The sequence below is a fragment of the Lygodium microphyllum genome, chromosome 20 (assembly GCF_053477565.2).
Source record: "Lygodium microphyllum isolate KBCC chromosome 20, Lygodium_microphyllum_v1.1.10, whole genome shotgun sequence".
Taxonomy (NCBI): Eukaryota; Viridiplantae; Streptophyta; class Polypodiopsida; order Schizaeales; family Lygodiaceae; genus Lygodium; species Lygodium microphyllum.
Window position 1 is genome coordinate 119,944,563 of NC_141154.1, and position 22,864 is coordinate 119,967,426.

General features: G+C 39.2%; 1 protein-coding gene across 3 annotated transcripts in view; it reads left to right on the forward strand.

The window, feature by feature from the left end:
- Positions 1–22,864, forward strand: part of LOC148019315 (uncharacterized) — a 96,682-nt gene that overhangs the window by 19,017 nt on the left and 54,801 nt on the right. For 2 of the 3 annotated variants that reach the window (XM_087701203.1, XM_087701204.1), the window contains exons 2-5: positions 9,332–9,513; positions 10,358–10,415; positions 10,503–10,562; positions 22,666–22,734. In XM_087701203.1, the coding sequence (XP_087557329.1) occupies positions 9,332–9,513; positions 10,358–10,415; positions 10,503–10,562; positions 22,666–22,734 (369 nt within the window). The remainder of the gene's footprint in view (positions 1–9,331; positions 9,514–10,357; positions 10,416–10,502; positions 10,563–22,665; positions 22,735–22,864) is intronic. The other variant, XM_087701205.1, reaches the window with a different exon arrangement.

Consider the following 22,864-nt stretch of genomic DNA (forward strand, 5'->3'; position numbering starts at 1 on the left):
CCTTTTGCTCACCAGTGCTCTTAGTACAGAAGAAGGATGGCTCTTGGCGCATGTGCATAGATTATCGAGCGTTGAACAAGAGTACCATCAAGAATAGGTTCCCCATTCCAAGGATTGACGACATCCTTGACCGTTTGGAAGGAGCGTCAATTTTCAGGAGGATAGATTTGAAGAGTGGATACCATCAGATTAGGATTAAGCAAGAGGATGTGCATAAGACTGCATTTAGGACCATGTTTGGTCCCTATGAGTTCTTGGTAATGCCATTTGGACTTACTAATGCTCCTGCTACGTTTAATCGAATGATGGACAAGATTTTTTATCCATATAGGCAGTTTGTTGGTACATTCTTTGATGACATGATTGTCTTTTCAAAGAATGAACATGAGCATAGAGAACACTTGAAAGCAGTCTTTGATGAGCTTTGCAGTAATAGGTTGCTTATCAATGGCAAGAAGAGTGAGTTCTTCTTGGAAGAAATCCAGTTTTTGGGGCACATAGTGTCAAAGGATGGTGTCCAAATGGATCCTGCTAAGGTTGAAGCAATTAGAACATGGCCAGATTTGAAGATTGTCCATGATGTAGAAGCTTCTTGTGTTTGTGTTCTTACTACAGGAGGTTCATTCTCAATTTTGCAGAGATTGCTTCACCTTTACATGCTTTACAGAAGAAAGGAGTCTCTTTCCAGTGGACACAGAAAGAGATTTCAGCTTTTAATCTTCTTAAAGAAAAGATGACTTCTAGTCCAGTGATCATTCTGCCAGATCTTAGGAAGTCATTTGTTGTCCAATGTGATGCTTGTGGCAATAGCATTGGTGCAGTGTTAATGCAAGATGGCCGGGTAGTGGCATATGAAAGCAGAATCTTGCGAGGGCTAGAGAAGACTATGCAGGTCTATGAGAAAGAATTGCTGGCTGTGATTCATGCGCTTTCTTGTTGGAAACACTACCTACTTGGGGCAGATTTTGTTGTCCAGACAGATCATCAGACATTGCGTTATTTCTTAACTCAGACTAAGCTGTCAGAAAAGCATATGCGTTGGGCAAACTTTTTGTCAATGTTCCATTTTCAGATTGTGCATGTGGAAGGCAAAAAGAATGTTGTGGCTGATGCTTTGTCAAGGAAGCCACAAATTTCAGCTATGTCAATTCCTTATCATCATGAGCTTGATGATATGAAGGAACAATATGCTGATGATGAAAATTTTGCAAGGATCTTTGATCAGCTTATCAATGGACAGACAGAAAGTTATGACAGAGAGTCATTCTCCACCATATGCAGGGCATCGTGGTATTGATGCAATAGTCAAAGCAGTAGAGGCATTCTTTTATTGGCCTACTTTGAGAAGAGACGTGGATGCTTTTGTGCGGCAGTGTTTGATTTGCCAGAAGGTCAAGTTTGACAGGCAAAAAGCACCAGGGCTTTTACAGCCATTGCCTATTCGAGATAAACCATGGGAAAGCATAGCTATGGATTTTATCTTTGATCTTCCAAGGACATAGACAGGAAATGATGGGATATGGACTATTATTTGCAGGTTTAGCAAACAGGATCATTTCATTCCTGTCAGGAAGAAGATAAAACTAGATCAGATGGCACGTTTGTTTATGTGCAATGTCTTCAAGTATCATGGTATGCCACAGTCTATTGGCAGTGACCATGATCCACGGATGACAAGTCTATTTTGAAGAGGCATATTTGAGAACATGGGCACAATGCTTAAGTTCTCATCGTCATTTCATCCACAGACTGATGGACAGTTAGAAGAGGCAAATTCTACTGTCTTGGATCTGCTTAAGTGCTATGTGTCAGAGCGTAAGTCAAAGTGGGAGCAGTATTTGCCTTTGGTTGAGTATGCATACAATAATACTGTGCATTCGTCAACAGGCCAAGCCCCTTTTGAAATTGTTGAAGGTGGTAAAAAGGTTCCTCCCATTTTGCATACAAAGGATAAGATCTTTCAAGCAGATCAGTATGTGCAGAGTATGGGTGAAATGTATCAGAAAGTTAAGCATGCCCTTGAAAGGACTCAGGCAAAGCAAAAGAAAGCTGTTGATCATCACCGTCGTGAATTGTTGTTTTCACTTGGTGATTGGGTACTGTTGCGGTTTGAAAAGGCACGCTTAAAGAAACGGAAAGGCAAGGAAAGTCTTTTCACTAAGCTTAGTATGCGATACTATGGGCCTTTTCAAGTAACAGAGAAGATTAGTGATGTCAGCTATGGGCTGAAATTACCTGACAATTGGAAGATTCATAATGCTTTCCATGCAAGTCTTCTTAGACCTTATGTGGGTGATGTGCTAGAAGATATGCCAGTTGAGGAACAGCCCGAAGTTGAGGAACTTGATGAAATTCTTGTTCCAGAACAGGTATTGGCACACAAGGAAAGGAAAGTGAAAGGCAAAGTTGCTAGAAGGTATTTGGTTAAGTTCAAGAACTATCCAGCTATAGATGCTAAGTGGATGGACGAAGGTGAACATGCAGAGTCACCTAATGTGTTGGAACTTTACCTTGAAGCATTTCGCTTGCAACCTACCTTGACCCCTTATATCTCTAAGCTGAAATAGATTGTCAAAGTGACAATTGCTCAAGAAAGAAATTATGTACAGAAACAGATTTTGTATAGGTTAACACTGATTGTATCCATATGGTTTTCTCAGTGCTAAAGAAGTAAGTTTTGCTTGCAAGAATACAGTTTTTACTTCTATTGAATTGAATACATGTTGTAACAATGGTTACTCGATCGGGCATGTATTTTGTGAATGGACTCAGTGGGGATATCATTTTGATGTACCGGCCACTAGATCTCTAGTCAGGGTGATGTGGAGTCATCAAATGAGAATCTGCCACTATGGGGATATCATTGTGGTGTACCGGCCACTATATCTGGAAACAGTGAGGTGGAGTCACATGATGATAGTCTACCATGTTTCACAGTTAGAACATACATGTGTTAACAGTGTGTTCAGTTCACAATGTTGACTGATAGCATATATGTGTTGTACATGTGCTGCCAAGTGTAAGTTCACTGGGTTAGCTGGAAGCATGTATGGCATTCATGCAAACGAGGACGTTTGCGATTCGAGAGGGAGGTATGTCACAAGACTGTGACAACTATTACCTTTTTTGTTGATTTATTTATTACATATTTTATTTGGTTTTTCTTTTTGGAAGGATCCCTCTTGAAATCTAAACGCCTGAGTTGCATGGCCAGTATGTGAAACAGATAGGAATGTCTAGTGAGTCAAGACTGGACAGTTAAGGTCCAGTACAAGTCTGGAAGAGACTAATGGCACTGTAGATTGACAACCCTGGAAGAGACTTGTGAAAGTGTATATGGACAAGTGTGTTGAAGAACTAGCCTGGAAGAGACTAGTTCAAAGTGAAGATGGACAAATCTTCAAGAGATTAGTCCATGTGGGGTCATAAGTGGAAATTCACTTTCAATTGAGCTACATTACAAATTTGGATGTAGCCATAGTTTGCAAAGATGGTCAGAAGACTAGTGGGGATGCAATGGAAGCAACTCCTAAAATTTAGGGAGTTACTATTTTCGGACCTCAGAATCTGTTCGTGTCATTATCTTCGTTTTTGTACAAGGATTAATCCTTTGGTCTGTGCTGAGGTCAAATTTTGAACCGAGGATGGAGAATTTTAAACCGGAAGGTTAGAACGGGAAATATCTTACAGTGCTGCCATTTGGCACAAATTGGTGCACTTACCTCTTTAAAGAGGGCTGGCGTGCAGTTTTTGGGCTGAAGGGGCTCATTTGTGAAAGAGGGGATGGATAGTTGCTGACGGAGAGCTCTTGAGAGCTGGTCTACCTTGTCTATGAAGCACAGAGGGTGGAGCTTGCTTCCTACTCTCTCTTTTTCTCTCCTTGACAGTATGGTTATGCTGCAAAATCAAGGGCCTTTCTTTTGATTCAGGTACAGCTGTGTGGAATATGCTGTTTTTGCATGAGGCAAGAGCCTCTGTTCTTCAGGAACAGGAGCAGTTGTTTGCTGCCCACAAGCAGGAACAGGTGAGGGTGGTAACCTCACCAAGCAAGTGTCTGAAACAGCATTAGATCAGTTCTGATTCTGGAATGTTCAGAGGTTATTTCAGAGCCCAATTGATGTTAGAATCAAGGGGCACTTGGCCTAGATGATGCAGGACAGTGCAGGGAACAATATGAGCTGAGAACAGGTGTCAGAACAGGTATGAACCAGTAATTACAGTGGGCTGAACAGTACAGGGAACAGTATGAGTTGTAAACAGGTTTCAGAACAGGTCTGAACCAGTAATTACAGCAGGCTGAAATGGTCAATTCTGCACTCCAACCAGAAGTTTCAGACTTGGGCAGAGTGTCCCCTCCTGGTCGGCTTGTTTTGGGTCAGTAATTGTATTGTTATGTTGCCAAATTTCACTCAGAATAGGTGAAAGACAGCCCATTGTACTCTCTCTCTCTTTTAAAAAATAAAGAAATACCGCAAGGGGCGCCTAACTTAGGGGCCAACAGGGTGTCTGTGTGGCAATAGGAGCATTTTAGCTTCCTGTTTTTCTTCTTGATTCTGTGTCTTTAAGTTCAGGTAAAGTGGGCGACTGTTAATTGGGTGAAAGCATTTATATATTTTGGTTGTACACTACCGCCCTTCCCAGTGAACATGCCAGTTACAGTGGGTACGCTATCTGCAACAAATTCCACAACATGCTCTGGGCTAATAAACTCAATATCTGTAACCCACTCTATTGCAAGTACATGTGTTGAGTTTCCTGTCTTTGATGCATCATGTGAAAATATGAAATACATCTCCCCACAAGAATAAGTAACAATGCCAAAAATGGATCGCTTACACGTATCATTCCAACCATTAGTAATCAATGAAACTCCATTTTTAGCCCGTAGGCTTTTTCTAGTCACTGCTGCTTGCTCAACAAGGCGTTTCTCCATGTCGAGCAAAGTGGTGCGCAAGATCTTTGATGCTGGAGGTACATATGAAGGGCCATAGTCACCAATCTTCTTGCATATCAATTTAAAATGCTGTGATCTGGTTGCATGAAACTAATTGTGGTCATGGGAGAAAAAACGTGCCATTGATGTATCCACCTCTTCCTTCTTCTTGGGATCCCAACTAGCATCAAGTGTGCTCTATCTATTTGCAACATGTGGTGTTGCTAATGCCATGGTTGATGTAATGCCTACAGTAGGTGTGGAGGTAGCACTTCCTTCTACTGATCTTGCTCTGGACACATTTGATGGGGGTGGTGTCACAAAAGTTACAGGGTTAACTGCAACATGTCATGGTCTAAACACAAGATAAGCCTGTTGACCTACTATATGGTCACGAAGCTCCCTTTGCTTCTCCGTGGTCACATTAGAACAGAACCATACCTTTGAATTTGGCTCATGCAGGAGATGAGCTTGGACCTAATTGTGCAAAAAATGAAACAAATGGCAATGGTATTTTATATTCTAATATTTAAGTAACTTTGAAAAATTAAAATCAATAAAAATTCGAAATAAAAAATCTCAATTCAATCAATTATCTTGTTTCCTCCACTAGTTTGCTTGTATGGGTAAAGTTTACAGGTCCATGGTTGAGATCCTGCACTACTTTATGGGCGGTCAGTGTTTACTTCTTCCCACCATGACCAATCATCGGACCTTCTTGCTCAACCATTGACACAACGAGCGTGGTGGGAAGATGAAGCCATTTCAGGCTGAAAACTGAAATAAAAACAGCTGAAGAAAAGCCTCAAGGGCTGGCCATGGTGAAGAGACTCGAGAGAAGGGAGAAGAGTGAGGGAGAACTCAGAAGAGGGAAGGGAGAAGGAAGAAGAGAAGAGGAGAAGAAGTGGATGGAGCAAGATGACCTCAATAGGTTCACCTTATTGTTATTGCTTTATCTTGATAGTTTTGATTAGAGTAAACTTCAGTCATTGCTTAATCAAGCTCAATAGAGTGCAATTTTGGAGCATTGCTTGATGCTCAAGAAGGGGGGCGATTCTACTTTCTTGGTATGGCAGACTTAGTCATCTAGAGGTTGCTTGGTGATTCTAATGTTTCCTCCAAGGTATTGTATACTGATAATGACTTCTTTGATCCTTGTAGTAGAAATGTGTGATGCTATAATATATGTATGTTGATGCAATAATTATAGGTTAACCCCATGGATTGAGCTTGAGTGGGGGTGGAAGCTTGACTTTACCTTAGTGGACTTGGGTGGATGGCTAGGAACACAAAATGTGCAAGAGATTCATAAAAGGAAATAGGTGGAAAAAAAGCAAAAGGGGACAAAGTGTGAAACCCTTGAAATAATCTAAAAAGAAATACCTTGTATGGGCACTTGGTTAGGATAGGAATAATGACATCTCGTAATTCCAAATAGCTACGTTGGTTACATGATCGCTAGGTGATCTAAGCGAATCACTTGTCTTGCCTTAATATATAAAAACAAAAGATTCAAATCATAATGCAATGAATTCATGTGAGAAATCCCAATCTTGAGCGTCTTTTTATCCCCTTATATTATGATTATCTAGGGCGAAATAATCCTTTTGACAATCATTCAGTTCATTTTTTGATAAGAATCAAATAAATAATACTTAACGTATCTTTGTTAAGTTTACTCTCTTTTCTATTCAACCTTTGTCTATATCTCTAACTTAGCAAAAAGTTGTTAGTCAACATTGATTGGTAGACATATGTACCCAAAAAAAAAGGTTTAATACTAAATATATTTTCTTTTTGTATTGAAAGGAAAATTGAGGAGGTTGAGATGGATCTTGAAGTAATCATTCTTTATGGCAAATGTAATTCCATTGGTTCAGATTTGGACTTTCTATGCAATTACATTGCACTATCAAAATATCAAGCATGGGTATCCTCTTACATAACTAATGAGGAGCTGTATGAATACTTAGCTTCATGTATGGTTTCAAATTAGAGGCGGTAAAATTCTAGAAGTCTTAAGTACAATTGATATAGACGACAACGAGTCCAAGTAGGTGGACATGTGGCACCAACCAATAGGCTTCATGCAATAGCATAAACAACAAATCTTCATGTAGCATCATAGAGTGAATCTCCCACAACTTTATCCCAATAAATCTTCAATATATTTTTCACAATTACTCATAGAAACCATCAAAAAACTAAAGGAATACAAAAAAATGCTCAACCTTGAATGGAATGCATCACATAGTACTCATATTTCTTAGTCTTCATAGTCTTCATAGTCTTTCTCTCAATCTCTCACATATATATACAATGTTTCTTCATAGAAATTGACTATCTCTTCACCTTCTGTTTTAAAACCTAGACATTGTACCCTATTTGCCTTATGCACTCTTCTTGATCATGAGGGAATAGACATTCCATTTCTGAGTTACAAAATTATCGTAATTGAGCAGTACAAGCTGCAAGGTACATTGGGCAAGGTTTTGCAATCACATTGGATCATCTTAACGGGTCACTCGTAACTATTCAATATCCATATGCAATTTTTTTACCATTTGAGTATTTTCGTGGAAGAATCCATTTTGAATTTGATGAATGGTATTGCTTGCAAAGTTTATGTCCGAGTGTGCCCACTCAATCTGCTAGTTGTTGACCAGAAATTAATGAGTATATTAAGGAAAAGATTGGAAAATTATAGCATTGATTTTGGAGTCTCTACCTTTTGCGGAAATTGTACTGAATATTGTCTGACAAATGGCTTGTCAATGATTGAGGAGTATGAGCTTTCCAGATGTGATCAAGTGGCTCTAGGTTGGCTACCCCTTTCTATTCAACAAGACATTATCTCCATGAACTACCAAAAAATGGAAGAACATTTGATAGTCGAAGAAGTGTTGCTCCCAACATCCACCCTTGCACACCATAAATTGACTTCTTGAGAAGCAGAGAATTGGCTCCATAAACTGGTTTACAAATTCTTAACAATTGTTAATTCATTCACTTGTTTATCACCTGAAATTTGAAACTAATTGAAAATATGTTTGAATAAAAAAATTAATTAATGAATAGTATATGTATGGACATGCCCATGACAAAAGTCTTACTTGGTTATTTTGTCACATGCATATATACTATGGTATGTCCCATTGGATCATGTTTGGGCATGAGGGTAACTTGTGACGCTTCATGAGGGTGTATGTCAACAGTATATTCATGTAAGATTTTGAATCAGAATACTTCAATTTTGGTACTCCTTGCTTTGGGCATGATGATCAATTTTACACTAGTAGTTAAGACATGGGCATTGGACATACAATGGGCAAAGTGTAGGCCTTGTGGCACAAGGGCGGGACCAAAGAATGGGCTCAAAACTTTGAAACAATGAGTTTCTAAGGTTAAAACAATGAGGCTTGCCAAAGTTTAGGCAGCTACTTAATTAATTTATGTTTAGGCAAACAATTTAAAAGCTTGGGCAATCCCAAATGCTAATGACAAGGCAAAAATGTGGGATATTTTTCTGATGCTTTGGGCAAGTGAAACTTCCCATCAATGTTTGGACACGCATGCAATGTTTCCTGGACATGCAATCACTATTATGGATGTATCCAACATTCAAATGGATGCTGGCACTTGTTAGATTGAAATTGGGACAGCTTCGTTGGGAGAAATGCCAAGATTGATGAGACATTGTTGGCAAGTGCATTAGGGCACAACTGGATGGAGCTTCATCGAAGTATCCAAATTGTCATGGTCCTTTGTAATCTGAGGAAATGCTACAATGGGCACCAATTTTGGGGTGAGTCAGTGTTTGTGCCACTGAGTAGGAGCATTTCGTTTTCCTGATTTATGGTTCTGGTTCTAAGTTGTTTATATTTGCTGAGTCAATGTCATACTGTCCTTTAGCTATTTGAAGGCCAGCTTCATCTCACCCTAGCAGTTAATGAAAAGAGAAATCTCTTGTCTACTTTGTAAACAAAATGTTCAGCTCATACTGACCAAAAATGCCTCATTTTAATGCAAATAAAGATGAGGAAATTAGTGAAATCCTGTGCCCCAATAATTAAGAAAAAGAGAATTTTGGTGTTTACTTTGTGAACAAAATGGTCAGCTCACAATGATAAAAATTGCCTTATTTGTATATAAATTGAATTGAGGAACTTAGTGAATTTATTTTATATTATAGTTCAATTATATACACTTCAGTGTTTGTAAGGTCCATCTCAAACTAATGAAGTTTCTGTTAAAGATTATCATCCAGAAAACATAACTTACATCATATCAAGCATGCACATTTATTTGGGATTTCGAAGACATCAGAGGTTGATCCAATATGTAATAAGAAGCAAGTTTGTTTGGGGATTTGATAATACTGGTCATGTGCTGTTGCAGCTTGTCACTGAAACAAATCATGAAGTATTTGCAAGGAGAGTAGCTTTGGTAACACTAGTGCTAGCTGTGGGAACTGCATCATGGAGTAGCCCTGCATCAGCTAGTAATGAAGAAGATGACAATCTGAAGAGATCTTTTCTACAGAGTCTCGGTATCGGAGATGCAGATATTTACTATCCCAGGTGCAAACATTTCACAACGGGCTAACTAGTTTCAGATTACTCCAAGTTTTTTATTTTCAAAGAAGAGAAAGTTCTATATTAATGGAAACCTTATAAAATACAACTGAGATAGTAATACAATAAGAGCCCTGTATAGAACTTCGAAAGAACATCCAATATAGACAGGAAATCCAATATATGGACTGGGTAAAAAAGCTAGTCTGATGTTCTATAATGCTAGATAATGTGAGACTCTAAAATGGAAGACGGTGCCTGAATCCCAAGTCTGAGAAAAGTGTCTCTCCCGGAGAGGCTTTGAATTAGATTACTCCATCTTAAGCTTGTCTGATGCACATTAGTTCCTAACATTGGCATGTGATTCCTAATATTGAGATGCGATTCTTGACACTGACATATACATTGACAGCTCTAGCACAGACAGCTGACCCCTGTTCCTTTGATGGGGGATGCCCAATGTGTATCCAGGACCTGTCCTTTGATGTTGGGATGCTCAATGTGTATCTGGGAAAATGCTTCACTAGTTATAAATTGCAATTGGATGCAACTATGGAAAGCTCCAACTCCTAGCACTATTCCCTGTTCATTGCACATGCAAGTCTGAACAAACTATTTCTGAAAAGTTTGGCTGTTTTTCCATTGGCAACGTTTCTCCTTCAAGTATACTTCACGATTTGCAAAAGATTATTGCAAACTTTTCTTCCTGCAAATTAGTATTTTCTCTTCATGCATGTTTTGTATGTTAAAGAGTATGATATCAGTGGGTGGCCATAGTGTGTTTTCCAATATTGTATGTACAGCAGGTTTAGATCTCTGGCACTTGAAATATGACTTGTTTCTTATTTAGGTTGTTTCAAGGGACTTGGTCTTGTGATTCAACACTTGTGGCAGTGGACGCTCCTCAGGTGAGACATGTGGTTTACTTATGAGTTGTAAGCCTTAACAGTGAGTAAAAAGGTGGTCTCTCAGTAAACATTTTGGTGTTCATACAGGGTGAGGAAAAGGTAGACAAAAAAAGTGTCGATTTTTCTCGAAAACAGCTGGGCTACACTGTAAGTGCTTTTGTCTTCTTGTTGAACTCCAAATTGTCTTTCTTACAGAGTTTTAAGAGGGTAAAAAGAAAGTTGTTGATGACCCAAAGGTCTATTTGACATCAAAATAATAAAATAATGCAACTCTATAGTCAATACAAAGAAACATTGAATAATATAGTGATGAAGGAAGAGTACTAATTCTGGAACTTGTGAATGTAAGGGATTTGAAAGGTGCATAGCTAGGATGAGTCACTTGAAGTGCTCTTTCCCTACTAGAATGTCTAGTGCCTCTACTGCTTTTGAAATATTACTAGCGGTAAGGAATAGAGAAGAATAGCTTTTGCTAAGGTTCAATGGATCTTTGAGACTGAAGTTGTCATATAGCAAGCTCATGCCATGCCCTGCAAAGAACCAGCTGCTTAAGGAAGCAAAATATCCGACACAAAGGTAGAACCAATGGTTTATCTTGCAAGGGAGAGAGTGGCTCAACTTTTGATAGAGAACAAAATGGGACTATGTAGCACAGATATTGGGAAAAACATATAGGATGGAATTGTCTACATCACCAAGGGAAAATCATATAGCAAGTATAAAGACCTATATAAAAACAGAAAGGGCTGAAATAACATTCATGCCACTGTGGTAACTGCAAGCTTTGCAGACCGTCTACCGTGCTTAGAGTTGAGTCCAAGTGAAAAAATAAAAGTGATTTGAAAGCTGCACTGGAAATCTGTGAAACAACCACATGTATTTCCCAACGTAAGTTTTTCTTTGTTGTAACAACTTGCTCACAAGCAATGCATGGATAATATTCTAGAGGCCGATGCTTGAGCGATCTCACAAGAGCATCGATTGTGCTTGTCCTCTTTCACAATCAACTTGATGGTGAGAGGGGGTGCTTGTACCTCCTTGCCTGGGATTGACTTCATGGTGAGAGAGTGTTGATTTCCCTCTTTGTATGACAAGTTGTGGTGTAATTTTATCTTCAACATTACCATCTTTCCTTCTATACTATGATTAGCCATGTATTGCTGTAGAAGGGCATATGAATAAGTGAAGTGCATATTGAGGGTGCTACCTGTTGAGATGTAGAGGGAAGATATGTAGAGACATGAGAGAGAAAGAAGAGACACACCATGTACACTCCCAAAGACTATTTCATATTGATCACAATCTACATATATATAGGTGAGACCTAGTCTATATAGGGTGAGCTATGGATTACGGAGGTCACGGATGAACCATGTACATTTTATGGAGCTTGTTTGCTCTAACTACTATTTGATGTCTTGTGTTATGCAGGATAGAGAGCGTACCTTTGGGAAGGAGGCTTTACAGTCTGACCGTTGGCGGAAAGCGATGGAAGCCGAGTTGGAGGCTATTGAGTGGAATGGTACTTGGTACCTTGTGCCTTGTTTCTCTCATAAGAAGGTGATTGGTGTCAAATGGGTCTTCAACACCAAGTAGCATAGTGATGGCTCTTTGGACAAGCACAAGGCGTGCCTTGTTACTAAAGGTTTTGCTTAGCGCCCAAGCATTGATTTCCATGCTCCTTTTCCCCCACTGCTCGTATGGCGATGATCCGTGCTATTCTTGCCTTGGCTGGTCATTGGAGCTAGCCCGTCTTTCAGTTGGATGTGAAGTCGGCCTTCTTGAATGGCAATTTAAAGGAGGAGATCTATGTAGAGCAGGCTCCTAGCTTTGGTTCCTCAGATGGGTAGGTTTACAGGTTGAAGAAGGCCTTGTATGGCCTGAAGCAGGCTCCACGTGCTTGGAACGAGAAGATTGACTTGTTTCTTCAAGCAAAGTTAGAATATTAGCGCACTTAGGCCGATCTGCAACTTTATGTGCACACTTCCAAAGGTGATTGTGTGTTGTTTGTTTTGTATGTTGATAACTTGATTGTTATAGGTGACTATGCCCAGAAGGTCACAGGGACAAAGGCAGCCTTACATCAGAAGTTCGAGATGACGGATTTAGGACTTCTCCATTTCTTTTTGGGCCACGAGATTTATCAGACTCAAAGGGGGATTTTCATCTCTCAGTAGAGATATGTACATGAGCTCTTGGTGACTTTTGAGATGGAGGTGGTCCATTTCTACTTCTATGAATCCGAATTGGAAGGCCACTTCACACTCAGATTCTCCTTTGTCGGATGCCACCTGCTACCGTCAATTGATTGGATCGTTGATTTGGCTTCTCAACACTCGGGTTGATCTATGTTTTGTTGTAGGTCTCTTGGTTGGGTTCATGAGTGCACCTCAGCAAGTACATTGGTAGGCTGCTTAGGGGATGCTATGGTTTTTGAGGGGGACCTCCGACCTAGGGATTTCCTATCCAGCAGGTACAAGTGCTTTCGATCTCGTTCTTGCAGGTTGGAGTGATTTGGATTGGATTGGCGATGTAGACCATATGTGGTCTACTACAGGCTATTGTTTTACCTTGGGTGCAAGTGTTATCTCTTGGAGTAGCAAGAAGTAGCCCATGGTAGCCATATCTTCGATTGAGGCAGAGTATCGGGCTGTGTCTTCTACCACATGTGAGATTGTCTGGCTTTAGCGATTGTTGGAGGAGCTTGGCTGCCCCCAGACTCGTCCTACTATTTTGCAGTGCGACAATGAGAGTTACATTGCCTTGGTATGGAATCTGGTACTCCATGCCCAGACGAAGCACATAGAGATCTAGTACCACTTCATCAGGGAGAAGCTTCTGGATGAGACCATCAATGTGAAATACGGTAAGACCAAGGACAATCTTGCAGATTTGTTTACGAAGGTGCTTTCCCAGGCTCTACTTCGCCAACATTCCAGATCCCTCCGCCTTATGCCTTGTCCAGGATCTGAGAGGGGATGTTAGCTAGTCATCTCCGGGACAAGCATGTGCCACGTGGCAGGCAGTTCTGGATGAGACCATCGATGTGAAATACTGTAAGACTGAGGACAATCTTGCATATTTGTTTACGAAGGTGCTTCCCTAGGCTCTACTTCGCCAACATTCCAGATTTCTTTGCCTTATGCCTTGTCCAAGATCTGAGAGGGGGTGTTAGCTAGTCATCTCTCGGACAGGCATGCGCCACGTGGCAGGTAGTCGGCCAAGTGCCACGTGGCCTGCAGTCGGAGTCCAGATTGCAGTAGTTGGCTGCATTAATTGCAGCTGACCTGCATCTTTTTGGCCATTATTTTCAGACTATTTATAGGCTTTGTCTCCAACAGTCTCAATTAGTTGTGTCCCATAGATTTCAGGCTGCAGGCCGTGGAGACTACCCTCGGGGCTGACAGAGACCGAGATCTTTGAGGTGGAGACATACGCATATATTCTCTTTGCACCAGTGTATAATTCTGCATCCTTATACAAGACTCTTCATTGCAGATTTTCTGTGTATCACTGTCTTGGTCATTCGCTTCCGCATTGCTTCACTTTGACATGTATAACCCAAAAGTTGAAGTGAATGCAAAGAAAGAGATTTGTGTTGGCGTCGATAAACCAACCCAAAATCTTTAGTGCCTTTCAAATACTTTAAAACTTGTTTAGATGCAGACCAATGTTTAAGGCATGGAGAACTAAGACGTTGCCCAAGAAAATTTACAATAAAAAGAATGTCAGGGTAAGAATTTAAGCCAATAAATTGAAAATATCCAACAAGATTAGCATAAGGTTGATATAATGCTAATTGTCCATCATTCTGTAGAAAGTGAGAGTTTTTGGTAGATCTCATAAGACAAGGAGTAGTAGTAGGATGTGTAGAACCCGAATCAAATTTCTAAATAATATCTTCAATGAACTTTATTTGACGCAGTAATAAAACATCCTTTTCTCAATAGCGTTGAATCTGCATACCAAGACATGAGTGTATGTCTCTAAGATCCACCATGCCAAATGTAGAAGACAAAACCTTCTTTACTCGTTGAAGGAAGTTGAGATTGTTAGAAACAAGTATGGTATCATCCACATATAGAGCAAGAATAACAAAACTATCATTGCAACGCTTGATATATAAGTTAGGATTTGAAGAACAAGAGATAAAACCTTGTTTTGTAAGGAAGGGATCACTCTTTTGATACCAAGCTCGTGAAGGTTGTTTGAGACCATAGAGTGCCTGATGAAGTCTACAAGCAAGATTTTCCTTATGTTTGACTACAAATCCCTATGGTTGCTCCATGTATACCTTTTCCTTTAAATTTCCATTAAGAAAAGTAATTCTCACATCCATTTGGTAAACCTCCAAATCAAACTCAACAATAAAAACTAACAAGACCTGAATACTGATAACACGAGCAACATATGAGAAAGTTTCTTGATAATCAACTCTTGCAATTTGTGAGAAACCTTTGGCAACTAGCCTTGCTTTGAGTTTGTCAAATGTTTCATTTGCTTTTGTTTTAGTCTTATAAACCCACTTGCATTTAATAGCAGTATGTCCAAGTGGTAACTCAGTTAGAACCCATGAACCTTTAGAGAGAAGAGATTCATACTCAGCTTCCATAGCCTCTTGCCATTGTTTCTTTTGTGGGATTGATATGGTATCACTATCTGACAGGGTCTTCACAAATATTGAGAGCATTTTGAAAAATATCAGCATCATAAATATGACAGCTACCATACTTATGATCAATATAAAGATCAATGCCAAGGTCATCATCAACAATAATAGATGTAGATTGTGAATTATGATTTGAAGAGTCAATATTATCTTGTGAAGGAGATTCATCATCATATAGAAAAGGAAAAGTAGTGAGTAATGACTTTGCATCATTAACATTCTCTAGTGACCACGTCCTCCCAGCATCCTCCTAAGGCCATGTGTTGCTCATTGAAAATAGTATCATGACTTATGATTATCTTCTTGGAGGATGGATCATAAAACTTGTATCCCTTGAAAATTTGAATATCCAATGAAAATAACTTTCAAACTAGGAGGATCAAGTTTTCTGTGAGTCTCTTTGGATACATGATATAAGCAATATATTCAAAGATTTGAAAATATGAAAGAGAAGGAGTTTTACCTATCCAAACAGTAATCGGTATTTTACCAGAAGGAGCAGTCATAGAAAGATGATTTTGCACAAATATTGATGTTAAGAATATTTTAGCCCAGAAACATCAAGATAAGCTAGAATGAATGAGCATACATCACATGGCATTGAGAATAGTTCTATTTCTACGTTCAACAATACCATTCTGTTGAGGAGAATAGGGAACAATATATTCATGATGAATACCCTGATTATTACAATAATTGCCAAAATCATTTGAGATGTATTCTTCATCATTATCACTACGAAGTTTCTTTATGCGACGACCAATATGAAGTTCTGTAGCTTTTTGATATTGCTTAAAAGATAATAAATCTTCTGATTTGTGTCGCAAGAGAAAAATTGTGGTGTATCTTGAGAAGTCATCAATAAAAGTCATGAAATACCGATAGAGATTTCGATGGAGGAAAAGATCCACAAATATCAATGTGACAAATATCAGCGAATCTCTTGAATGAGTTGTGGTAGAAATGGAAAAGGGTTTGCGAACCTTGAACAAGGTGACACTGATAAAGATCGGCAAGCTTAGAATAATCAGAGTGAACAAAGCGGTGATGCCATATTTTGTTGTTAAGATTGCCAAGAGCTATAACAACATTTGCAACTTCTTCATTTAAAGATACTCAAAAAGATTACCATTTTGAGGAGCGACAACTATGGTTTGGTCGTGTTTCTCAATGTGACACTTGGTATGGTCAAAATTGACAAAGAGACCAAGATCCACAAGTCTTGTAACTGAAAGAAGATTCCTTTGTAGATTTGGGACATATAAAACTCCATGCAGAATTCTTGTTGAAGAAAGAGTACCGAGATATAAATCACCTATACCTTTGACTTGACAGGTTGTGTCATCATCAAGATAAACCAATTTCTTGATAGGAATAGAATGATAATTATGTAACCATTGGGACTAATATGTTGTGTTTCTTGTAGCATTGGAATCAATAATAAAAAGAGATTCATAACGAATATGAAGTATCCTTTCCGGAGAGAGAGAACAACTCACATAATTTACTTCTTCAGTAGTGTTGCCATGTATAGCAGCATATGCTCTTTTATGATTTGAATCAAAACGCCTCTTGAAACATAGATGGGTTGGATGATCACTCTTTTTGCAGTAGTTACAAGGAGAATAATCCTTGGATAAACGTGGTTATTTATTTGTAATACCGTGTTTTTCATCATATTGTTTATTTGTAATACTGTGTTTTTTATCATATTGTTTTGCTCAACAATCATTTGTAGTGTGACCGTTTCTATTGTAATAAAAACAATGTCTACTAGGAAACTTGAGATGAGAGAAGCTTCCACCATGATGACTTCTACGTGTAAAGGGTGGAAAGGGATGCCTTTGAGTTAGTAAATCTTGGTTGATTTGTTTTGACTGTTTGTCCTCTTGTGAGATCATAGCTGTTTCTTGATTTGAGTGTCGCCGTTCATGTCATTGTGAATATTCAATAAAAAAATATACAAGTTTGATCAAAATTGATTCCATCTTTATTAGATAATATGGTAACAATATTATCATAAGCGAGATCCTTTACAGTGTCAAGAAGCTGTGTTACCAATTGCTTTCATGGAATGGCATCATGAGTAGCAGCAAGCTGATCGATAATGTTCTTGAATGATTCGATATGTTATGTCATAGAAGTTTTGATATTGTATTGTAACTCAGTGAGTTGACTACGAAGATAAATTATTTCTGTAATAGATTTCTTATCAAAATTTGCTATCAAATACTCCCATATAGCTTGTGAGGTTGAAAGATTACATGTATTAAGCATAAGAGATTCTTGAAGAGTAGAAAGAATATACCGATGAGTTGCTTCGTTGCATCTGATCCACCCATTATAAGCAGTTTGCCATTCTTCAAAGATAGGTCCTTCAGTTACAAGGGTATTATTATGAGCCTGGATCAATTGGTTGAGGGAAACATTCACAATTACTAAGAACAATATTATACAAGTTATTGCCTTCAAGAATTAGCAGCATCTTTACATTCCATCCAAGGAATCCTTGTCCTTGAAAGTGAGGGACAGAACTTTGTTCAAAAGGAAATCCATTGACGATTATAGAATACGGCATATTTGGTTGAGAGAATACGTACAAAATGAGATCACAGAATTTGCACACCATATACTAAATGATGACGAAAGTGTTGTACAATAAATCGTACGTAGAAGCTATGCTGTAAAGAAAGATATTTAGTTCAAAATATGGCCCAAGATAGATGAAACGTGGGCAAGAATAAAGCGGCCCAAAGTAGATGAAACGTGGGCAAGAATAAAGCAACCCAAAATAGACAAAATGTGTGTGGGAATAAAGTGGCCCAAAATAGACGATAAATATGAACAAGGATCAAAACGTTATCACTTTACTTTTTGGCAAAGTATAGATGATGATTTGGCTAATTTTGGCAGAAACTTAAAAGTGAGTAATCGTGACGAAATTTGTGTCGTAGAAGTCTGTACGAAAAGCTGTTGTCTTGTTTGTTTTGCCGTTTCAAGTCCAATTTACCTGAATTGATATAACTCTTGACACAAAACTCCAAATTGAGTACGGATTTGCTAGAAAGAAAGCTTGTGAGCTTTAGCACATCACAAAAATTGGTTTTCCAGGAGAATAGAAACATTTAGGGTGTCCAAGTAAGGCATATCTACAATTTAACATATCTGCAATCTAAACGATGATGGAGGGAACTTCTTCTATGCTTAAAATTCATAACATAAGATGCTCTTAACATACACAATACAATACATAAAATTTAAGCATGAAAAGAACATAAATCAAGAATTGAAGAGATACTATATAGGTTTACTTCCTAATTGTCTTCTTCAAGGAATTGGTTGTAGTCTATTGTGATAGCTCTGAGACCATGTTGAGATGTAGAGAGAGAAGACATGTAGAGATGTGCACGAGAGAGAAGAGATACACTACGTACACTCCCAAAGACTATTTCATATTGATCACAATCTACATATATATAGGTGAGACCTAGTCTAGATAGGGTGAGCTCTTGCTGAAAAACCAGTTGTTGGTAACTTTTCCAAGTGATTCTTGTTTGCTACCTCTACTACAAATGGCACTTGGGGGTCTCGAATAGCTACCTAACTCACTCAGCATTCATGAAAGTCTCTCTTTTAGATTCATGAGGGTGGTTTGCTCCCTGCTTGCCAAACTTGAAAAAAAAGGGAGAGAACTGAGTCTTCTTGTCATTTCCTCTTGGGCTCCCTTGTTAGGACCATAAGATGTGTAATTAGTAACTTAATTACAACTTTATTGGCTGATCTATTTGGCTCTAGAACAGGTTCAAAGGGGAAAATCAAATTAAATGCACTTTTTTGAGTTTGGGTAGGACAAATGCCCACCCAAACTCCCTATAAAGGGGCCATGGGAGGACAACCATTCTTCATCAGTGCATACAATGAATTGTTCTGACTCAGTGTTCCATCACCATCACCACCCTTTCTTTGCAACACCCAATCTCCATTCCAATTCTAGCAGCCATAGTGGTTGCTCTGCTGCTTGACGATCTACCTAGCTGCCCTGGTGACATATTGTGGCTGTTGCATGCTGCTGTCCTTCTCTAAAATGTAAATTCTTGCTGCCCGCTACCAGCTACAAGTGACATCTGTGACTCGGACTTTTTATGCTGCTATGAACTTTGATGCTCCTGTTGATCCCAAATGCAGCTGTTCCATGCCAGTTCATTGCTTCTATTGCCCATGCAGCTGCCTCAGCTAGCAGTGATACTGTTCTAGCCTGCCATGCAACCTTTTGCACTAACAAACAAAACCTCTGTGTAAATGCAGTCTGCATTGCCCAGAATGCTACCTTAAGTCAAAATGTTGGATTTCTTGTGTGGTTCGGAATACTGGTTGCATGCTCATGTTGGGGATTTGTTTGGGTGATGACAGGCTCTGCCCTACCATTCACCTACATTTTCACACCCATCCACTTCCATCCTTGTTTATTGTTTTTCCTTTTTGGTGCACTCACAAGGAGTCTCTATGCCTAGCACAGCCCCAGCTATGTTGCTGGCTGCACCTGAAATCACTGTGGTGGGAAATGCCCCTACAGCGCTTTAGTTTCCATGATAGGTTTGGTTTGAATGATGTACTATGTCTTCTTTATGATGCATTTCTCCTTTTTATTCCTTAGCTATTTGGTTTTAAACTTATTTAAAGTATCTAGCCCATTTAATGTATACAGTTTCTTTGGGATCAGAGTAAGGTGTTTTATGAAGTAAGGATGCATGATTGGAATTTATTGCTTCATATATCTGCATGCTTGTATACAGGTTATTATTCCTACCACTTTGATGCTTCTGATTTAAAGTTACATAGTCTCAAGGTGGTTGGACTACAGATATGGTTTGTGTAGCTGTTGAGTTGCTCAGATGTTTTAATTATGGTTGCTTATAGTATGGTTTTTCGGGAGCATTGCTTTTGTGGTTTTTTTGGAGGTGGTTTTTAGTTTCTTGTAATAGTGCCCCTTGAGTTTCTTGTAGCGGTGCCACTTGATATTGTCATGTGCTACTGATTGCAATTATTCTCTTACAGCATGCTAGATAGGGATTAGAGATGGGATGTATTTGACTAGATTCAAATTCTTTTTAGTTTTAACATGATACTCATCATGGAGTTGTTGTATATTCACAACAGACTCATCCTGTTATTGCTGCTCCCTCTTCTTCACAACAGTGACACAGTCTGAGAGTGTTTTTAGTGAAAAAGAGGAGGAAGATTTGTTGCAGCAGCCCATGAGTCTTTAAGGATTGGAGGAAGAGCAATTGAGCAAACATATTGCTAGTCCATTTACTTTGTTGTTGGCACTATTGCACATGATGGCCATCACCATTAGCTTTCTAAGTGCCCATCAAAAGTCCTCACCATGAAATGGTTGTTGATTCTTCATCATAATTTTGAGTTGTCTCCTAACCCATGTCTCAAATCAAACGCCATGAATACAATCATTTGGTGATTGACAGCTGCATGAAATCTGTCCAGTGTATCCATCTGCATGGCATCAGCTCGTCTGTCAGATTGCAAGTTGCCATGCCATGATCTACCTTGTGACATAGAAGGTTAAACTTTGAATTTTTCATTCAACATTACGAACAGTTAAAAAAAACAACCTTCATTTGACGGAACACATTGATGTTTAAATTCTTCAACGTGGATTTTCATATTTCTAAATTTGGTTGACCTCTTGTTAAGCTACCTCAAATTAAACCCCACATTAATAATGTTTAAGTGGCTAAAATTTTTGCTCTCGTACATCCCAAAAAGAATTGACAATTGAACAAGAATTGTTTTACCAGCTTACTTTTTGGTAGGACAATTGGCTCAAAAAGTTCTATAAAAGGGGATCATGGGCAGTCCACTTATCATCCCATCTATATCAACTTTTTGCACCAGTTTTCCATTGTCTTCATTATTGTTGCTTGTTAGGCTTGATTGCTCTACCCAACTAGGTGCCTGCATTCATCATCCTTCTTCCTGACAGACCCTTGACTGGATTGATGCTACTTGGTGTTCACCTCTTCAACAAATAGCTGCTGTTCATATCCAATGCAAGGACTGTTGCTGTTTGTCTGCATCAGAGGGCTCCAGCTGCTGCATTTTGCTGCCCAGCTGCCCCAGCTGCTGGTGCTGCTACCTCGACTGTTTGTGCTGCTGATGGCTTCCCCTTGAGCTTCCACACTGTTACATTTGGCTTGCCAGGAGGACCTGCTGCCATCACTGCCCTAAACACAGCTTGCCTTGTCATCAACCAGTGTGTTTTGGGCTGTTCACAGTGCATGCACAGACCGTTTTCTCTCCATCTGGCATTGGACAGCTTTTTATATTTGCATTCAGGATCCATTGGAGTATGACACACTCCTACTGTTGTGATGTCATCAAAAACTCAGTAAGCTCCCCTTCAACATGCTCTTAGAGAGACTTACATGTTCATACATTGTGTTCCATACCCTGCTTTGTGGAGGATCTTGTATTTGTTCCTTCATTTCATTTGAGCGTTCATTTGTTATTCAGGTTGTTCATACTGTGTGTTCTCTTGTTAGTCCCTGGTTTTCTCACCTCATCTGAGAGCTGGGTGCCTTGTTTAAGTTACCTGAGTTGCCACTCGTCAAATTTGGTGTCTCATCTCTCACACACTATGGAGGGAAGATTTCCATCATCTTCTTCATTGGGACATCTCTCACGGTCAGAGCCTTTGTTACCTCCAGATTGGGGTATATCTTCATTCGTTCAGGCTTTGAGGGAGTAGTACATGCAAACCGATGCATCTTCTTCTACCATGCCCAACAATACACCTATTCATCTCTCTCTATCTTTGGCTTCCTCTTCTAGCATCTTTGATCTATGTGAAGTGAAGCTAGAGGGAAATGCATTCAGTCACAGTACTTAATTGGCAAGAATTCTCAGCTTCTAGTTACGGGAGAATAGCCCATCAAGGGATGATTGGCAATCCAAGACCTTCATCATGGCCAGACACGTTGTCAGGCTTGTATATTTCTTGTAGTTTGTATATAAAGTTTCGTCTCATTGCTTTGTCTCAGATATGCAGGTACTGACTGTAAGTTGCCATGGAGACACATTGGTACCAATATATAAACTTGGAAAGGGGATCTAGACATAAAAGAAAATCTTGGTCAATTAAAACTGAAAGTTTGAAATTTTATTGACTTAGAGAATATGTTTAGCACATTCCTTTCTCAAAACACTATTCTCCCACCCTCTTCTCCAATTTCTGTAGGAATCCTGCCTTCTTAAGGCTGAAAATTACTGTTTCTTTATTTAATCTATAGGATGTCGTTCCCCCTGCTCCTGTTCCTTGACCTCAGCTGTTTCCCTTATTCTGAAGGGCCTTGTTCCACTTTCCCATTTCCCGTTCCATGTTACTATGATTAGTGTCCCCACCCAAGGGGGAAGGGGGAGGAGGCATAAGGGAGTTGGGGAGGCAATACATCATGGTGAGTGGCTAGAGGCACAGCGAGAGAGGCAGTACTTCAGTTTAGTGTTTAAACAATGTTTGCCCTAATGTTTTTTGTTCCTTTGCTTTCTTGGGAAAGAATGAAGCAGGTTAGGTACAAGGCTCGTTTTATCCCTTTTCAAAACAAAGTAATTGGTGATCGATTGTTCACAACTATGGTGAGCTACTTTCACATTTTGTCCTTTCAAATTGCTGATTTCCAGCTACTATTTGAGATGAGTTTAAAAGGATGCTAACAGTGTTTATTGCCACGTGTGTCTGCATCTTTGTCTTTGTTGGAGATTTATA